At 40.2% G+C, this 17,577-nt stretch overlaps 1 protein-coding gene across 3 annotated transcripts; it reads left to right on the forward strand.

Moving 5' to 3' along the window:
• The first annotated feature begins 5,215 nt into the window (after nt 1-5,215).
• Nucleotides 5,216-9,603, forward strand: LOC311103960 (AN1-type zinc finger protein 2A-like). 3 transcript variants are annotated; one of them, XM_084145602.1, is made up of 10 exons: nt 5,216-5,354; nt 6,360-6,433; nt 6,732-6,826; nt 7,001-7,132; nt 7,241-7,392; nt 7,506-7,619; nt 7,941-8,034; nt 8,301-8,383; nt 8,885-9,019; nt 9,263-9,603. In XM_084145602.1, exons 2-9 carry the CDS (start codon nt 6,379-6,381, stop codon nt 8,994-8,996), a joined length of 837 nt encoding a protein of 278 aa, XP_084001728.1. In that variant the 5' UTR covers nt 5,216-5,354; nt 6,360-6,378; the 3' UTR covers nt 8,997-9,019; nt 9,263-9,603. The 3 variants fall into 3 exon arrangements, with proteins under 3 accessions (XP_084001728.1, XP_084001726.1, XP_084001727.1); XM_084145600.1 differs by having other exon boundaries at nt 8,885-8,969; XM_084145601.1 differs by lacking the exon at nt 5,216-5,354 and adding an exon at nt 5,499-5,552 and having other exon boundaries at nt 8,885-8,969.
• The last annotated feature ends 7,974 nt before the right edge of the window (nt 9,604-17,577 follow it).

The following is a 17,577-nucleotide window of genomic DNA, read 5'->3' on the forward strand; positions in this document are numbered from 1 at the left end:
TCACCGCCTGCATTTTCCCTGTTAATTACAGCTCCGCAGATGAAGGGTGTGCAGTTTGACTCATTGCTTATTATTCAACTTCAATCTAGTAATTTAACACTACAGGAAAAAAATGTCTCCAAATCTTCAGCTAACCCCATTTAAATCCGAAAGTGCCTCCGATGTGAGGAAATTTGAATAGGTACCTTTTTAACATTTCTGGTAAGTGCTGATGTGTATGTATGTATGTATGTATGTATGTATGTATGTATGTATGTATGTATGTATGTATGTATGTATGTTGTATGTATGTAATGTATGAACAGTGTGTGCTGTATGTGTGTGTATACATAGCCTCATATGTGGGAGGGAGGGGTGCAACGTATGTAGCCTAGTTGGAATGATGGAGTGAGGGAGATAGCTACATTGGGACACATAATAAGTTAGTTTTACATTAATACGATTTTTGATTGCATTGCTTGATACAATCAAACATTGCGGTATCATTGGCTGCGTTTACACAGGCAGTTCTGATATTTTCTCCACTAATTGGTCTTTTGACCAATCACATCAGATCTTTTCACATCAGATCTTTTTCAGAGCTGATCTGATTGATCAAAAGCGCAATTAGACAAATCAAACATCAGAACTGGGCTGTCTGTCTAAACGCAGCCATTGCTCTCATACAAATTTGGGCCTACCAACAGGGTCATTTTTTGTATCCCCCTCTAAAGGGAAGGGTGTCATAGGCTAGTTTATACGTGAAACGTGAAACAGAGACAAGCATTTGGTGGACAATACCATGCATGTTTATGGCAGAGGAATGACATCATTAGATATTGATATTTGTCTAATTGAACCTGTCTCAGGGAGGCTGCTAATAGGCAGCACTGAAATGGTTAATATCTCTTCGATAAAAGAGATGGCTGGATATTAATCCCCTGCTAGTTTGGTAACTCACATTGTACGGATCCGGTGGAGAGAGAGAGAGAGAGAGAGAGAGAGAGAGAGAGAGAGAGAGAGAGAGAGAGAGAGAGAGAGAGAGAGAGCTAGAGAGCGAGAGAGAGAGAGAGAGAGCTAGAGCTAGAGAGCGAGAGAGAGAGAGAGAGAGAGAGAGAGAGAGAGAGAGAGAGCGTTAAACTATTTCCGCACCCCGGCCATCTGCTGTTGTAGAATATTCGAAACCCAGGAGATCTACTTATATCCACATCGTAAACGAGAAAATATGTTTTAATTAAGAGAAATCAGGTTAACTTAGCGCTAATTTACAAGCCTCCTGCTTAATGAATTGTGTGTTCTGTTCTCTCTTTAAATAAATGGGATATCTCTCGGTTTCCTGCTATAAAGACTAGACTATTAAAAAGTAGCATGTCATTTAATAAGTCCGCATTTAAATTATTTTCACATGAAATATGCATATTGTCTGACAATCAAGACCAAATGATTGATGAAAAATTATTAGGCCTACTACTACGTTTCTTGATTTCGATTAGAGGCATGCAGGCAATGTTAGGCATATGAATTAAAGTGATGCCTTGCCGTGGATGAAGACCAATATACTGTTGCAGCAATAGGTCAAAACGTGCATGGTGACAATTGCATTTCTCACGCTTCAGTCTCAGTCTTTACACTGTCCATTATCCATTAATCAGAGGGCAGTGCAATGTTATTAATTACCATATAGGCTACTCGGAGGTTGGATCAATGGAAAGTGGCGAAGGGTTAGAGATGCATGCCCAGGATCCCAGAGAAACTGCATCTGCTCTGCACATGGGCGTAGGCCTACACCTTGACCCGAAGGACTATCCATGAAAAGTTGTTTGTTTTCAATATGGCGCCTAAAGTTGAAAAGAGTTGTGGCGCCAACTCGTGGCTATTCTAAGTCTAAAGCAAAAAGCTTCGACCACAAAGCTACTATATAACATTTGACATTTTAGTCATTTAGCAGACGCTCTTATCCAGAGCGACTTACAGTTAGTGAGTGCATACATTTGGCCACCCGTGGGAAACGAACCCACAACCCTGGCGTTGCAAGCGCCATGCTCTACCAACTGAGCTACAGGGGGCCAATTTGTCCTTTCCAAAGTGACTTAAAGCACACAAACTGACATAGCAAATTGTAACTATTCAATGTATCTCTTTGCGTACTTAAATATTTAACTGCAGCTATCAACTAAAATAATCAATTAACTGGGAATTTGTTTTTTCAATTGTCACGTTTGTTTTACTCTTTTCTTATTCAAATAAAGCCACTCGTTAATTCATACGCCCATCCTTCATTTCAGTAACCCTCTCTCCATTGAATTGTATTTCTTAGGCCTGCTCTCTGCTCCACTGACCCTGTCATTACGTTTACTCCCCAATCTTCTCCATCTGTTCATCTTCGTCTCCTTTTCAGTTGGTGTGTGTTTTACCACATTGTCATTCACACGTTTATTGACACCTCTTTTCCATGTACACTCTGCTCGCCTTTGCAGGCCGCGAGCAGCCTTCTCATCTAGCCCATTAACTCATTGAGATGAAGTCTGGTTAAACAAAAGACTGAAATCTGATGCCTTGTATTCATAAACCGTTCGTCCCCTCATGCCTCCTTCCCAGTCAGCCTCGTGGGCATGGAATCCATTCTATAATATATCTATTAACACACCATGAAATCAGTGAATAATCTCACAATGTTAAACAGACCATGTGGATACTAAATCAGTCTCAAATAACTTGATAATACATTGACATGATAATGGTTCCCAACGTATTTACACATTTAAAATGTCAATTTGAATTGCTATCATTGGTTGGAGAACAAGTCAAAGAATGTTCTGCATGCTTGGAAAGTTATATATAGTTGTAATACTGAAACCGAATATTGCACAATATTTGACTTTAAAGACAGTGTTCATGCTTAATTGTGTTTTTGACCGAAAACAATACAGATATGGCCAGCCAATAGGCCTCTCAGATGCATGGATTATTAGGGACAATCACCATGTAGGCAGCCTATCTGAATTAAATCTTGCATAAAATTATTATTAACCAAGAATAATACTATCTTATAATAGAAAAAAATAAGGCGGGTTTCTGCCTCCTAAATTGTCATGATGGCAATTACCATCCAATTTAGCAACACCACCAATCGTGTTTGTCTGGATGCTCAGGCGTTTTTATAGCAGAATAAATAAAGCAACCAAATCGTTATTCAGTTCTTCGAAACGCAAACGCACACCTATTGAATAGAAAAGGCATTCTGTCCCTGAAAAGCATAAGAAGCTATTTGAGTCGTTGTGAAGGTTAATGATATTCAAATGACTTGTATCTCGCCACATTGAAACTTTTAAAAACTGGATTAGATATCAAATAGAGGATACTTGCAAGGATTGGATTTAGAATCAACGGATTATATGCATTTGAAGTTTGGATCATCCATCTGATTAAGATAATATTTTACCAACGCAATTATGAAACTTTTTTGAAAGAGAAACTCAAATTAGTAGAAAGTTACTTAACTGTGATGGTTTAATAAGAATGGTTTAGTAACTGGTTTAGTAACTGGTTTAGTAACTGGTTTAAGTAACTGGTTTAGAACCAGTTTTATCATTCCAGAAAAAAAAAACCTTTGACTCTTGTTTTTCAGGAGTGTAGAGAGACAAACTACAGAGAGGTATATATATATATATATATATATATATATAATTTTTTGTTTTACATTGAATAGACTACAATACTGTAGCAGGGTTAGTTGTGCTATAGCTCTCAACTGAGAAACAGTGGCATCCTGAGATTGTCCAAAACAAAGTATGACCAAGGAGACTGAGAGGTGACTGGCATCATGAGGACAAACTGACCAGAAACCATGTCAAATTTGTCATCCAAATTGTTTGCTCCAGCAATAAAGGGATGATGGAGGGGATATGAAATTATTGCAATCCTCTTGTAATTCGAGCAGATATAGTGTGAGCAAAGGAAGAGGAATCCCAATGATGAACCAGATGTTCAGCAAGCGATGCCATCTGGCAGCAGAATTAGCAGCTTATGAGCCAGGTGCCTCTGTGATCACTTCTCCCAGCCTCTGATCATGACTCTGTACTGTTGCATAATTATAATAGTCCATTTTGTGAGTTGACTCTAACTATATTACTACTATTTCCAGCTAGTTGACCTCTTGGTGATGTGGTTGGTCCTGCTATGGTGTGTGTTTATATGGATTCCATTGCCACTTCAACAGGGAGTTGCTGCTTTAAGTTAGGCTTTGTATCTAGTAACCTAATCATTCACAATCGCTATCTATGTGTTTTTCATACTGATGTCAAAAGTGGCTACAACTTGATACTGTCAAAATCTGAAACTGACCAAGTAGGCCCACCCTCACTAAATTGTCCAGTGACACTTCTGTACATATCTATTGTAGCTTTATCTTTGCAATTACCGTTTTCCTCTGCAGTTACCCTTCTGTTAATGCATGCATGAAACTTGAGATTAGAGAGTGTATTAATTGGGCTGCCACAATAGAAAACACAACGCGGTCAGTCATAAACAATCAGATTTTGAGACTATGTAGACGTCTGAAAGAGCTCTGCTGCCATCATCTGGTAATGATATGCCATTACATTGACTGCAGTATTGCACATTTTCCTCTTTAGACTCACAATTGCTTCCAGTGTACACAAAGGTGCCTAGCACATCAGCAGTGGGCCTATTCATCAGCAATGAATGAATCACCTATATCATCACCTATAGCCTATATTGTGCTGATGAGTAAAAGGGTAAATTTATTTGTGAAACAAAGATATGTGCTCTGCAAATAACAAATCTCTGTTATTCAGCAAGTAAACAAATACAATTTCAAACACAAAAAAAGTTGGAAGGTGATAACTATCCAAAATCAAAACTATAATTATTCTGCTTATTTTGTGTGATTTATTATACCCTAGTTATAGACCTACCATGATTCCAGAAAAGTGATTCATTCTGACATGGCCTTTCTGAACTAGTCTGGCGAGAGAGACTAGCTACTCACCTTCATATCTAGTCACAGTGACACAGCAATATTGAGAGCTGTCCGTGGTGCTGGTTTGAGACAACACAGAAATGTCTCAGTGAGACGTTTCGTAAAACCAGCACCATGGACAGTTCTCAACAACGTCGTGTCACTGTGATTGATCAAAGCAACGCTGCATCCTCCTGCCTCATGTGGTACATTCTGGAACTCTCTAGTAGGCCTACCAACCGTGAGGAGGGGCATAAACAACAGTGACACTTCGATGTAGCTAGCTGTCAAGAGAGCTTGCTAGCCACTCGCTTCGTCAAAGTTCAACGTTGATCTCAAAGCAAGAGGGGAAAGAATAATCAAATAGAGCTGTCTGGTTGAACCAACTCTCTGGGTAAGTGAGAGGAGTTGTCTACTTTTGCATGTATTTTTCAATTTACAATGCTTTGCTGTTAGCTATCGTATCTATCTAGCTAGCTAGCCAGTCAACCAAGCCAAGGGCAAGGCAGGAAGGGTGTCTCCAATCCATATTCGCTTAGCGTTAGCTAACGTGATGGTAAACAATCTTCCCAAACGAGTCTGGATATTGTTGGTAAATATTCTCAGTTTCGAATTAACGTAAAGTTAAATTAGTAACTTAAACGTTACTTAACTATCAGTTAACTAGTTAGTTATCCTTCCTGTCGGCGCTAGTAACGTAACTTTCACGATAGTTATCTAACTTAGAATGCTAGCTAACAACGTTAGCTTATCAGCAAACTAACTAGCTAGCTAGCTAGCTTCATTTTGTTGTTGTTGGCCTGTAAGCCAGGAACAAGCTCATCAATGGTATTCCAGAAATAACTCACTAGTTAACGTTAGGTAGCTTAAGCACAGACAATGCTAACATTGGTCTGCCAGATAATTGCATTTATGGCGATTGTACAAGGAGGAGCTAGCCTAGCAACTAGCTAGCTAATTAGCCATGCTAACTAGCTAGCTGCCTGCTAGCAGAGAGGAAGACTGCTGCTAGATACCCCAAAACAAGTTAGCTAGTTAGCTTGTCAAAAATTGCTAAATGTAGGTAGCAAGAAGCGATGGCATGATGCAGCATTCGCTATCATAGGAAGTCCTACATACCTACATCTAGATGGTAGCCGTCGCTAGCTAACTGCTAACATTCTTCCACTGACTGTACACGTCCATAAAAAGCCTGTTACATAAGCGTAACTAACGTTAGCTGAAAGGGAAGCAGATAAACAAAGGACTTTTTAAATAGCCTAAAATTGATATGCTGAATCTACTGTTCTTAAAAAATGAACTGACGCGGACCAAGTTAGTTTACTTAGATAACCTGTCACAGGTAAACAAACATTGTTTATGCATGATCTTAGCTTATCTATGTATCTTTCAATTGAAGGGTGTATCACCATAGTGCCATGGAGTTTCCAGATCTAGGAGAGCATTGCTCTGAAAACTCCTGCAAGCAGCTGGGTGAGTGGTTGCTAATGTAATGCTGTTTCCATTTACTACCTCAATGCCTCTGGGACCCTGCCAATACAGAGCCTGTTGTTTGTGTTCCCTTCCTGTCCTTTCTAGTATGGCTTTGGAATCTGTCAATAGTTGTGGTTTAAGTCCAAAGTCCTCCACAACCAATTGTCATGGGCTGCACTACCCATTATCATGATTGAAGAGTGATAGTGAGAATTTCATTGATCTACATTCATATGATGGATGATCTCCATCCTTTGCCATGGAATAAACACCTTGACATATTTCTTATATCTGACAGATTTCCTACCAATGAGATGTGATGCCTGTGAAGAGATTTTTTGTAAAGACCACATAAGCTATGCAAATCACAAATGCATGTCATCCTACAAGAAGGTACATTTACAATTATTTAGCAACATTGTATGTTTGAATTAAAGAAAAGTTCCTGTAAAGTGCAGTTAGTATGTAGAAATGAATGTATGCTGTTCAACTTTATTAGTTGTCTGCATGTTGTCTATTGATCCAAACAGAGCTTTAATAAGGCTCTCTGCTTGATTCTGTCCCCAGGATGTCCAGGTCCCTGTGTGTCCTCTGTGCAACACCCCGATCCCTATCAAGAGAGGGGAAATGCCAGACATCAAGGTTGGGGAGCACATCGATCGTGATTGCCAGTCGGACCCTGCTCAGAACAAGAGAAAGGTATGGTTGATACTGATAGGCTTCTCTACAGGACCATTTACAGAAACTGCCTATGGTTAAAGTGTAGCTAGGCCTAATCTATGCTAAGCAACCTTTTTTTTATTGTAGATATTTACAAACAAATGCTCGAAAGGAGGCTGCAAGCAGAAAGAAATGATCAGAGTGACATGTGACCAGTGCCACATGAATTATTGTCTTAAACACCGACATCCACTAGACCATGACTGTAAGCCTGAAGACAAACCAGTCTCCAAATCTGGGTAAATATTTCCCTCCACCTCTATCCTTCCACTTCAGATGATGCCATTTATTGATTGTGGTACACAATGTGAGCTTTTGTGGTATAATGATGATTACATTTGATTTATTTCAGATTCGCTGCTTTCATGCGGTCCCAAGGAGCATCCTCTAGCAGTGCCTCCACTTCAGGCAGTAGAGGAAGTTCTAGGCCCATTTCTAATGGGAATGCTAGGACCCAGAGTAGTCGGTGAGGATCCTCTTGTATTGATTTTCGAAACGCCACACTGAAGAACTACATGAAGCTTAAATAAATAAATAAAAAGTGATTTTGGCAAGTACAGTTTGCGGGATCGTCTGTTCTCTAAATTCATGAGGCATATTTTCACTAAAACACATGGGATGGATTAATTGACATGTTGATTTTATTGTCATTGAAATATACTACACATGGAAAGGATGTCAAATTTGTTCCTTCACAGAACTTCTGTTACCGCTGTGCTTTCTAGAACGTGTTGAGTTGTTGACACTATAACCCCACTGAGCATTATTGCTTTTGATTTTATCACAGCAGTGCTCAGGCCATTTATACTCCAGCTCCGGCCATGCGGCCCCCTCCAGCACAGAATGTAGTACCTGCTTCGGCATCCTTTCAGGCTGGCCTGGTATGCCTAACACTCTTACACCACTTGATTGAATCTACTGTAAACTCTCTTCTCTGAATAATTCCAGTCCATTCATTGAGATTCTGAAGTCTGCTCCTGTTTATTAATTGAGTTCTAAAGTCTGCTCCTGTTTATTCATTGAGATTCTAAAGTCTGCTCCTGTTTATTCATTGAGATTCTAAAGTCTGCTCCTGTTTATTAATTGAGATTCCAAGAAGAAAAGAAAGCACATCCTGTAAGTGTTTATCTGCCTGTTGTGATTGCAGACTGAGGAGCAGGCCTTACAAAGAGCGCTGGAGATGTCCTTGGCTGAGTCGGCTCGCAGCACAGTCCAACAGCCAACACTCAGGTAATAAACAATCCCCATTAAATCCCATAATCCAGCATCACCCACACATAATATAGGCTGTAATCATGTCCAGATGCCATCAACACAACCCAGTTACCCATTGTTTTATCTTCACTGGCTCTTACTCATGGAAATAACCCCTTGGATTTTACCTGGAAAATGAATCACAATGCTATGTGTTTGCTCTAGTTGAAAAGCAGGCTATTTGCTTACTATAGGAAAACACAATATTAATAGGTTTGACATTCGACTGTGTAGCCCATCTTTCTTGCCCATGATGACTACATAAATGAAGGACAGTGGTGCCCACAGTTCAGTGTTTCTTCATGTCATGATGTGTGTTTCTGCTTCTCAGACCTGTGAGTGACTGACTGTATGTGTGTGTCTGTTATCCACCCTTCTTTCTGGTGAGTGTGTCGGTGTGCCTCTTGCATGCTCTCTGCAGTGTGTTGATAATGCATTCCTCTGTGTGACATAGAAGTATTTGTGTGTCTGTCTCAGCCCTCAGGAGCAGGAGGATCTGGCTCTGGCTCAGGCCCTCGCTGCTAGTGAAGAAGAGTACAGACGCCAGCAGCGGAGACTACAGGTATCCAGAAAACTTAGGCGTCAGTAGCATGCTAACAGGACTTCACCTAGGTACATTGCCTCCATGGCGTCCCCTATATTCCTTCATCATCCTCACTGGGTGCATGTAAAGATCAGCTAAGGAGAAAATGAATGACAAATAACTTACCTGATGGACCTAATTAAATTATCCAATTTTTTTTCTCCCCATGTTGAATATTTACCGTAAATGGTGAGACAAGCATCTCGCCAATGATTCTTTGTCTTGAATTAAATCGACTTTTGCCTGTACTAATATCTTACTTTCTGTCGTAGGAAAGAGAGTCCTCCAAGCAGTCGTCCTGCAGCCTATCATAAACCCAGAGCCGTGTCTGAGCCCAAGCTGCTACCACCAGTAATCAACTAGCAACTGTGCTACATCGATGGAACCCTCCAGCAGAACTCTTAATGTCCAGGATCACTGATCCCAACTAATGAACAGTCTGGGACTTTCATAGAGATACATTGAATAGTATCACTGCTTTCTCTCTACTCAGCACTTCTAGATAGGCTTTCTGTCCTTTTTACCGATAGCTCTCTATGTACATATTTTCTATGTTGATCATGGACATTTAACCTCAGAATCAATGTTTCTTGAATAAATTATTTTAAAGATGTATTTGTTTCTGAAGCACGTTTTTCGTCCAAGGCATATATACAGGAGGATGACATACTTAGAGAGGAAAGAAGTTTGGAGAACAGAACTAGAATGAGGTTCTATTTCTATGGGTTAGAGATAACCCATCTACAGTCTCTGCCCAAGCTTTGCCAATTACGAATAAAAAAGGAAGGTCATTACATAATCCAACATATTTAAATCAAAGTTTATTGGTCTCCTACACAGTTTAGCAGGTGTTATAACGGGTGCAGCGAAATGTTAATGTTACTAGCTACTAGCTAGTCAAAACAAGTACACACTTGTCTGCATCATCATGACAACTGAAGTACGAGGTACATCGTACACAATACAACGTTGGTTGTATTGTGCTATTGACTAGCCTATTAAATTGGCAGTGCTTGGTAAATGTACTACATTCAGGGAAAAAATGTATTGCATAATAAAATGAACACAAATACACTTGTTGATTTCCATGATGTTGATGTGTATTAAGTTGTTCCCCAATACATCCATCAGGGCCTTTGCGATGCAGTTCCAGCTTTGAATTCTCTCAGGGTAGACTGTTGAATTGAAAGGTAAGTGGATAGAAAATGTATTTTTGTCATTTAATCTGTAATGTCTGTTTTCAAGAAGACCTTAGCAGTTATTGAGCACCACCCCTAGAAAGCATTCCTAACAGCAAACACAGAGCTGAGACAAAACCAACATGTGCAATATAGCCGGACTGCAGCAAACTGCAACCTCTGTGTTGTGGTGGGTCTTATTCATTACGCCGATTCTGTTGCAAAACGTTTCTTAAACGGAACGAAATGGGGAGGGACCTACCTGAATTTATCCAATAGAAACTCTTATTTTGCTTCCGTTTGGTTCTTAAATGGTAAACGGTTTCTGTAATGAATACACCTCTGGTAAATCGTTCATGTTCCTCAAGGAATCTTCATGAGACCTGTCTGTACCGCTATGCATTCATACTTTGTCCAACAGAGGGCAGCAGAGTGTTGCATGTGAAATCTTTGAGGGAGGCCAAAGACTATCAAATTAAATTAAATTGTATTTGTCACATGAGCCGAATACAAAAGGTGTAGACCTTACCGTGAAATGCTTACTTACAAGCCCTTAACCAACAATGCAGTTAAGAAAATAGAGTTAAGAAAATATTTGCTAAATAAACGAAAGTAAAAGTAAAAAATAATTTTGTTAAAAAAGTAACAATAAAATAACAATAATGAGGATATATACATGGGGTACCGGTACCGAGTCAATGTGCGGGGGTACAGGTTAGTCGAGGTAATTTGTATATGTACAGTGGGGAGAACAAGTATTTGATACACTGCAGATTTTGCAGGTTTTCCTACTTACAAAGAATGTAGAGGTCTGTAATTTTTTATCATAGGTACACTTCAACTGTGAGAGACGGAATCTAAAACAAAAATCCAGAAAATCACATTGTATGATTTTTAAGTAATTAATTTGCATTTTATTGCATGACATAAGTATTTGATCACCTACCAACCAGTAAGAATTCCGGCTCTCACTTGTTTGAACTCGTTACCTGTATAAAAGACACCTGTCCACACACTCAATCAAACAGACTCCAACCTCTCCACAATGGCCAAGACCAGAGAGCTGTGTAAGGACATCAGGGATAAAATTGTAGACCTGCACAAGGCTGGGATGGGCTACAGGACAATAGGCAAGCAGCTTGGTGAGAAGGCAACAACTGTTGGCGCAATTATTAGAAAATGGAAGAAGTTCAAGATGACGGTCAATCACCCTCGGTCTGGGGCTCCATGCAAGATCCCACCTCGTGGGGCATCAATGATCATGAGGAAGGTGAGGGATCAGCCCAGAACTACACGGCAGGACCTGGTCAACGACCTGAAGAGAGCTGGGACCACAGTCTCAAAGAAATCCTGCAGCGCACGCAAGGTCCCCCTGCTCAAGCCAGCGCATTTCCAGGCCCGTCTGAAGTTTGCCAATGACCATCTGGATGATCCAGAGGAGGAATGGGAGAAGGTCATGTGGTCTGATGAGACAAAAATAGAGCTTTTTGGTCTAAACTCCACTCACCGTGTTTGGAGGAAGAAGAAGGATGAGTACAATCCCAAGAACACCATCCCAACCGTGAAGCATGGAGGTGGAAACATCATTCTTTGGGGATGCTTTTCTGCAAAGGGGACAGGCCGACTGCACCGTATTGAGGGGAGGATGGATGGGGCCATGTATCGCGAGATCTTGGCCAACAACCTCCTTCCCTTAGTAAGAGCATTGAAGATGGGTCGTGGCTGGGTCTTCCAGCATGACAACGACCCGAAACACACAGCCAGGGCAACTAAGGAATGGCTCCGTAAGAAGCATCTCAAGGTCCTGGAGTGGCCTAGCCAGTCTCCAGACCTGAACCCAATAGAAAATCTTTGGAGGGAGCTGAAAGTCCGTATTGCCCAGCGACAGCCCCGAAACCTGAAGGATCTGGAGAAGGTCTGTATGGAGGAGTGGGCCAAAATCCCTGCTGCAGTGTGTGCAAACCTGGTCAAGACCTACAGGAAATGTATGATCTCTGTAATTGCAAACAAAGGTTTCTGTACCAAATATAAAGTTCTGCTTTTCTGATGTATCAAATACTTATGTCATGCAATAAAATGCAAATTAATTACTTAAAAATCATACAATGTGATTTTCTGGATTTTTGTTTTAGATTCCGTCTCTCACAGTTGAAGTGTACCTATGATAAAAATTACAGACCTCTACATGCTTTGTAAGTAGGAAAACCTGCAAAATCGGCAGTGTATCAAATACTTGTTCTCCCCACTGTATGTAGTGGTAAAGTCAATATGCATAGATAATAAACAGCAAGTAGCAGCAGTGTAAAAACAAAGGGATGAGGGTTGTTGGGCAGGTTCACAATAATGTTATTTTTTTTCTCTCCATAAAGAAGGCTCATTTGTTGACTATTTCATGACAGATTGGGTAAGTGCTGCTCATGTTGTCATGGCTATGAATGAGTCAGGCTAGTGTTGTCACTAGCAGGATTGTGGCACTTTAAGGTAAATACATTCTGAGTAATATTATTCCCTGATAAAACATGACCAAGGAAGCTAAGCATTACGTAAAGGATTGACAGAAAGCAACCATGTTCATTGGCAAACTAAGTTCATTTTTTATTTATTTTTTTAGTCATTTAGCAGACGCTCTTATCCAGAGCGATTTGCATAATGGTGTGGTTAATCACCTTCATTTAGCTCCCTTAGCTGTTACACTAGACCTCCTCACCCTCAAACATTAGGAAAATAGCACACTTGTCGATTGTCACAAAGTAACATTAGTTATAGGATTACTCATTTGGATCTAGTTTCATCTGAGCAAACAGAATAAAGGCACACTCCGTAGCTTCCCGCTGGCCAATCCACATCATTTCAACATGGAAATGTGGGTAATATTTGATTGACGTTGATCAATGAGATTTCAACCTTTATTCACCCCACTCAAAAAGACAGCCAGAAGTTTGTTGAATTCCCAATGTGTTATCACTTTCAACCGTCTAAAAGCACAACCAAATTCCAATGGAAAATCTGTCTGATTTTTTATATAGTTGTCATCATGTAAATGTGTTATCACTGCGCTTTCAACCATTTAAAAGCATAACAAAGTTCAAATGGAAATACAATGTCAGATATTTTGTATTTATACAACAACTTAGCGTTATCGCTGTTATTCATCTAATAACACAACCAAATGACCTGGGTTGCAGTTGAGATTACATTAAAAGTACATAGTGTAAGTGATCAGGCATAATGGGACCATTGTCATCCGAAAAGTTATATGTTTGAATTATCTGTCCATAGAACATTCTTCCAAGAGTCTTGATGATCATCCAGGTGCTTTTTGGCAAACTTGAGTCAACTTTTTGGATGACATAGGGTCCCATTATGCCTGGAGAACTAAACACTGCATTCCACAGTAAGAACCTCATACCAACGGTCGAGCATGGTGGTGGTAGTGTAATGCTTTGCTGCCTCAGGACCTGGACGACTTGCCTTAATAGAAGGAACCATTAATTCTGCTCTGTATCAGAGAATTCTACAGGAGAATGGCAGGCAATCTGTCTGTGTGCTAAAGCAGAAGCGCCTTTTGGGTCATGCAGCAAGACAATGATCCAAAACATACAATCAAGTCTACATGAAAATGGCTAAAAAGCAACACATTTGAAGTTTTGGAATGGCCTAGTCAGTCCAGACCTAATCCCAATTGAGATGTTGCGGCAGGACTTGAAACAAGCAGTTCATGCTTGAAAACGCACAAATGTCGCTGAGTTAAAGCAGCTCTGCATGGAAGAGTGGGCCAAAATTCCTCCACAGCGACTGATCAACAACTACAGGAAGCGTTTGCTTGGAGTCAATGCAGGTGGCACAACCAGTTATTGAGTGCAAGTGGGCAATTACATTTTCACACAGAGGCATTGGGTGGTGCATAACTTTGTTTATGAAATAAGTATGTAATTGTTGTGTTATTTGTTCACTCAGGTTCCCAATACTTAATATTAGGTTTTGGTTGAAGATCTGAGAACATTCAGTATCAAAAATATGCAAAAGTAGAGAAAATTAGAAAGGGGACAAATACACTCACAGCACTGTAAATATCAACAAAAATCAAAGTTAAAGAATAGGACTAAATCAAATCAAACTTTATTTAAAGTGCATTTAAAGTTTGATTTGATTTAGTCCTATTCTTTAACTTTGATTTTTGGTTGAGATGGAGACGTGAATCCAACATATAAATTATAAATGATTAACTTGAAGATTACATTTTAAATCAACCAAAGCGTGAAACCCTAGGCCTATATTTGTCTATTTTTAGTTGAACCCTGGGTTGAATTGAAACAATAGCTGTTGATGACTTTGCGAATGCTATTTAAGCCTATTGATCATCATTGATGATAGATGACTAAAGTATAATTACATTTCATTTGCTCTGTTAAACCTACCATTTGGAATGACTTTGATAGCAGTGAATCTATTTAGTTATTAAGAGATCTCTCAATAATCATTCTTACAATATCACAATGGTTGTAGTCAATCACAATGTCAAAGCTAAGCAGGGCTGGCCTTAGTTAAAACATTGGATGGGAGACCAAATGGATAGCTGTAGCTAGGTCAGCTCTCCAGTAGGAGGTGCTGCTGAACTTAGTTTTTTTCTGATAGTGGATATGTAACATTGAAGATCAGACATTGTTTCAAAGGTACAAATTCAACATATTTTATACAAGGTTTGTCTGTTGTTGAAAATTGGTAACCATGATGACAATCCTGTGGTAAAAAATGTACTCTCAAAACAATTTACATTGATGACTTTTTGCAAATCCAATGTAGTTTCCCTGTAGATTCCACATCACAATACATTGCCAAATCCTATTGAAACAATGTTGTGTGCCCAGTGGGTTGTGTCCTGTCAACAGTATGGCCCTGACTGGTGTAAGTCGATGGTAATCTGTAGATTGGGGTACAATGGGGAAAAAAAGTATTTAGTCAGCCACCAATTGTGCAAGTTCTCCCACTTAAAAAGATGAGAGGCCTGTAATTTTCATCATAGGTACACGTCAACTATGACAGACAAAATGAGATTTTTTTTCTCCAGAAAATCACATTGTAGGATTTTTAATGAATTTATTTGCAAATTATGGTGGAAAATAAGTATTTGGTCAATAACAAAAGTTTCTCAATACTTTGTTATATACCCTTTGTTGGCAATGACACAGGTCAAACGTTTTCTGTAAGTCTTCACAAGGTTTTCACACACTGTTGCTGGTATTTTGGCCCATTCCTTCATGCAGATCTCCTCTAGAGCAGTGATGTTTTGGGGCTGTCGCTGGGCAACACAGACTTTCAACTCCCTCCAAAGATTTTCTATGGGGTTGAGATCTGGAGACTGGCTAGGCCACTCCAGGAACTTGAAATGCTTCTTACGAAGCCACTCCTTCGTTGCCCGGGCGGTGTGTTTGGTATCATTGTCATGCTGAAAGACCCAGCCACGTTTCATCTTCAATGCCCTTGCTGATGGAAGGAGGTTTTCACTCAAAATCTCACGATACATGGCCCCATTCATTCTTTCCTTTACACGGATCAGTCGTCCTGGTCCCTTTGCAGAAAAACAGCCCCAAAGCATGATGTTTCTACCCCCATGCTTCACAGTAGGTATGGTGTTCTTTGGATGCAACTCAGCATTCTTTGTCCTCCAAACACGACGAGTTGAGTTTTTACCAAAAAGTTATATTTTGGTTTCATCTGACCATATGACATTCTCCCAATCCTCTTCTGGATCATCCAAATGCACTCTAGCAAACTTCAGACGGGCCTGGACATGTACTGGCTTAAGCAGGGGGACACGTCTGGCACTGCAGGATTTGAGTCCCTGGCGGCGTAGTGTGTTACTGATGGTAGGCTTTGTTACTTTGGTCCCAGCTCTCTGCAGGTCATTCACTAGGTCCCCCCGTGTGGTTCTGGGATTTTTGCTCACCGTTCTTGTGATCATTTTGACCCCACGGGGTGAGATCTTGTGTGGAGCCCCAGATAGAGGGAGATGATCAGTGGTCTTGTATGTCTTCCATTTCCTAATAATTGCTCCCACAGTTGATTTCTTCAAACCAAGCTGCTTACCTATTGCAGATTCAGTCTTCCCAGCCTGGTGCAGGTCTACAATTTTGTTTTTGGTGTCCTTTGACAGCTCTTTGGTCTTGGCCATAGTGGAGTTTGGAGTGTGACTGTTTGAGGTTGTGGACAGGTGTCTTTTATACTGATAACAAGTTCAAACAGGTGCCATTAATACAGGTAACGAGTGGAGGACAGAGGAGCCTCTTAAAGAAGTTACAGGTCTGTGAGAGCCAGAAATCTTGCTTGTTTGTAGGTGACCAAATACTTATTTTCCACCATCATTTGCAAATAAATTCATTAAAAATCCTACAATGTGATTTTCAGGATTTTTTTTTCTCATTTTGTCTGTCATATTTGACGTGTACCTACGATGAAAATTACAGGCCGCTCTCATCTTTTTAAGTGGGAGAACTTGCACAATTGGTGGCTGACTAAATACTTCCCCCCCCCCCCACTGTAACTATGGTGTGGTGATGTCTATGGTGTGATAGGAACTAGTGAACCCATCTGTTGTTAAGTATGACTGAACTAAAGGTCATTTATTCTGGGAAATACAACCAAAATTCAGGTCCTCTCACATGTATCATTCCTCAGAGTGACAGAAGAACCATCCCTCCATTGCACCCTGTCTACACAGATAATTATCAGTTGAGATGTGAAGCATATTCAGGTGGATGACAGCTGCACCTGTTACACCAGAAGCATGTGATTGAAAATGTGTCTGAGCCTCATGAAAATATCAGTTGTCAGTAATCAATATGCGAGCGGGTTTCAAACAAAAATATCCTGTTGGTGCACATTAACCAAGAACAACCCATTTGATTACTAGTCTTCCTTTCCACGTTCAGGAAAGCTTTTTTTGCTAACATATGATGGGGGTCCCTGGGTCGCAGGTTTACCTGGGTGGGGTGCCTGGGCAAAAAAAGTTTGAAAACTCCTGCGCTACATTATTCAGCAGCACCTCTTGGCTGTCCGTGAAACAAGCTTCTCTCTGCATTGTCTGAAGTGCTGGTAACAGAACGGTTACTTTAATTAACTGTGTGGATGGTAAGATTAATTGGAAGGATCTTTACCTTGAATTCAGTGGTATTCAAGCTGAGACAAGCTCCATAGTCGTTGTTACATTGTATAATGACAGGAAGACAGGCGCAGGAATATGTATTAGGGGTTTTATTACTCCACCCAACACCAACACGTATATATATATATATATATATATATATATACATATACACACACACAAAAGGGATGTAACCCAAACAAAGAGCGAGGTGTAACCTCTACACAATACACGGGACGAGACCCATAAACAACAAGCGCACAGTACT

The sequence above is a fragment of the Coregonus lavaretus genome (genome assembly GCF_964263955.1).
Source record: "Coregonus lavaretus genome assembly, chromosome: 28".
Taxonomy (NCBI): domain Eukaryota; kingdom Metazoa; phylum Chordata; class Actinopteri; order Salmoniformes; family Salmonidae; genus Coregonus; species Coregonus lavaretus.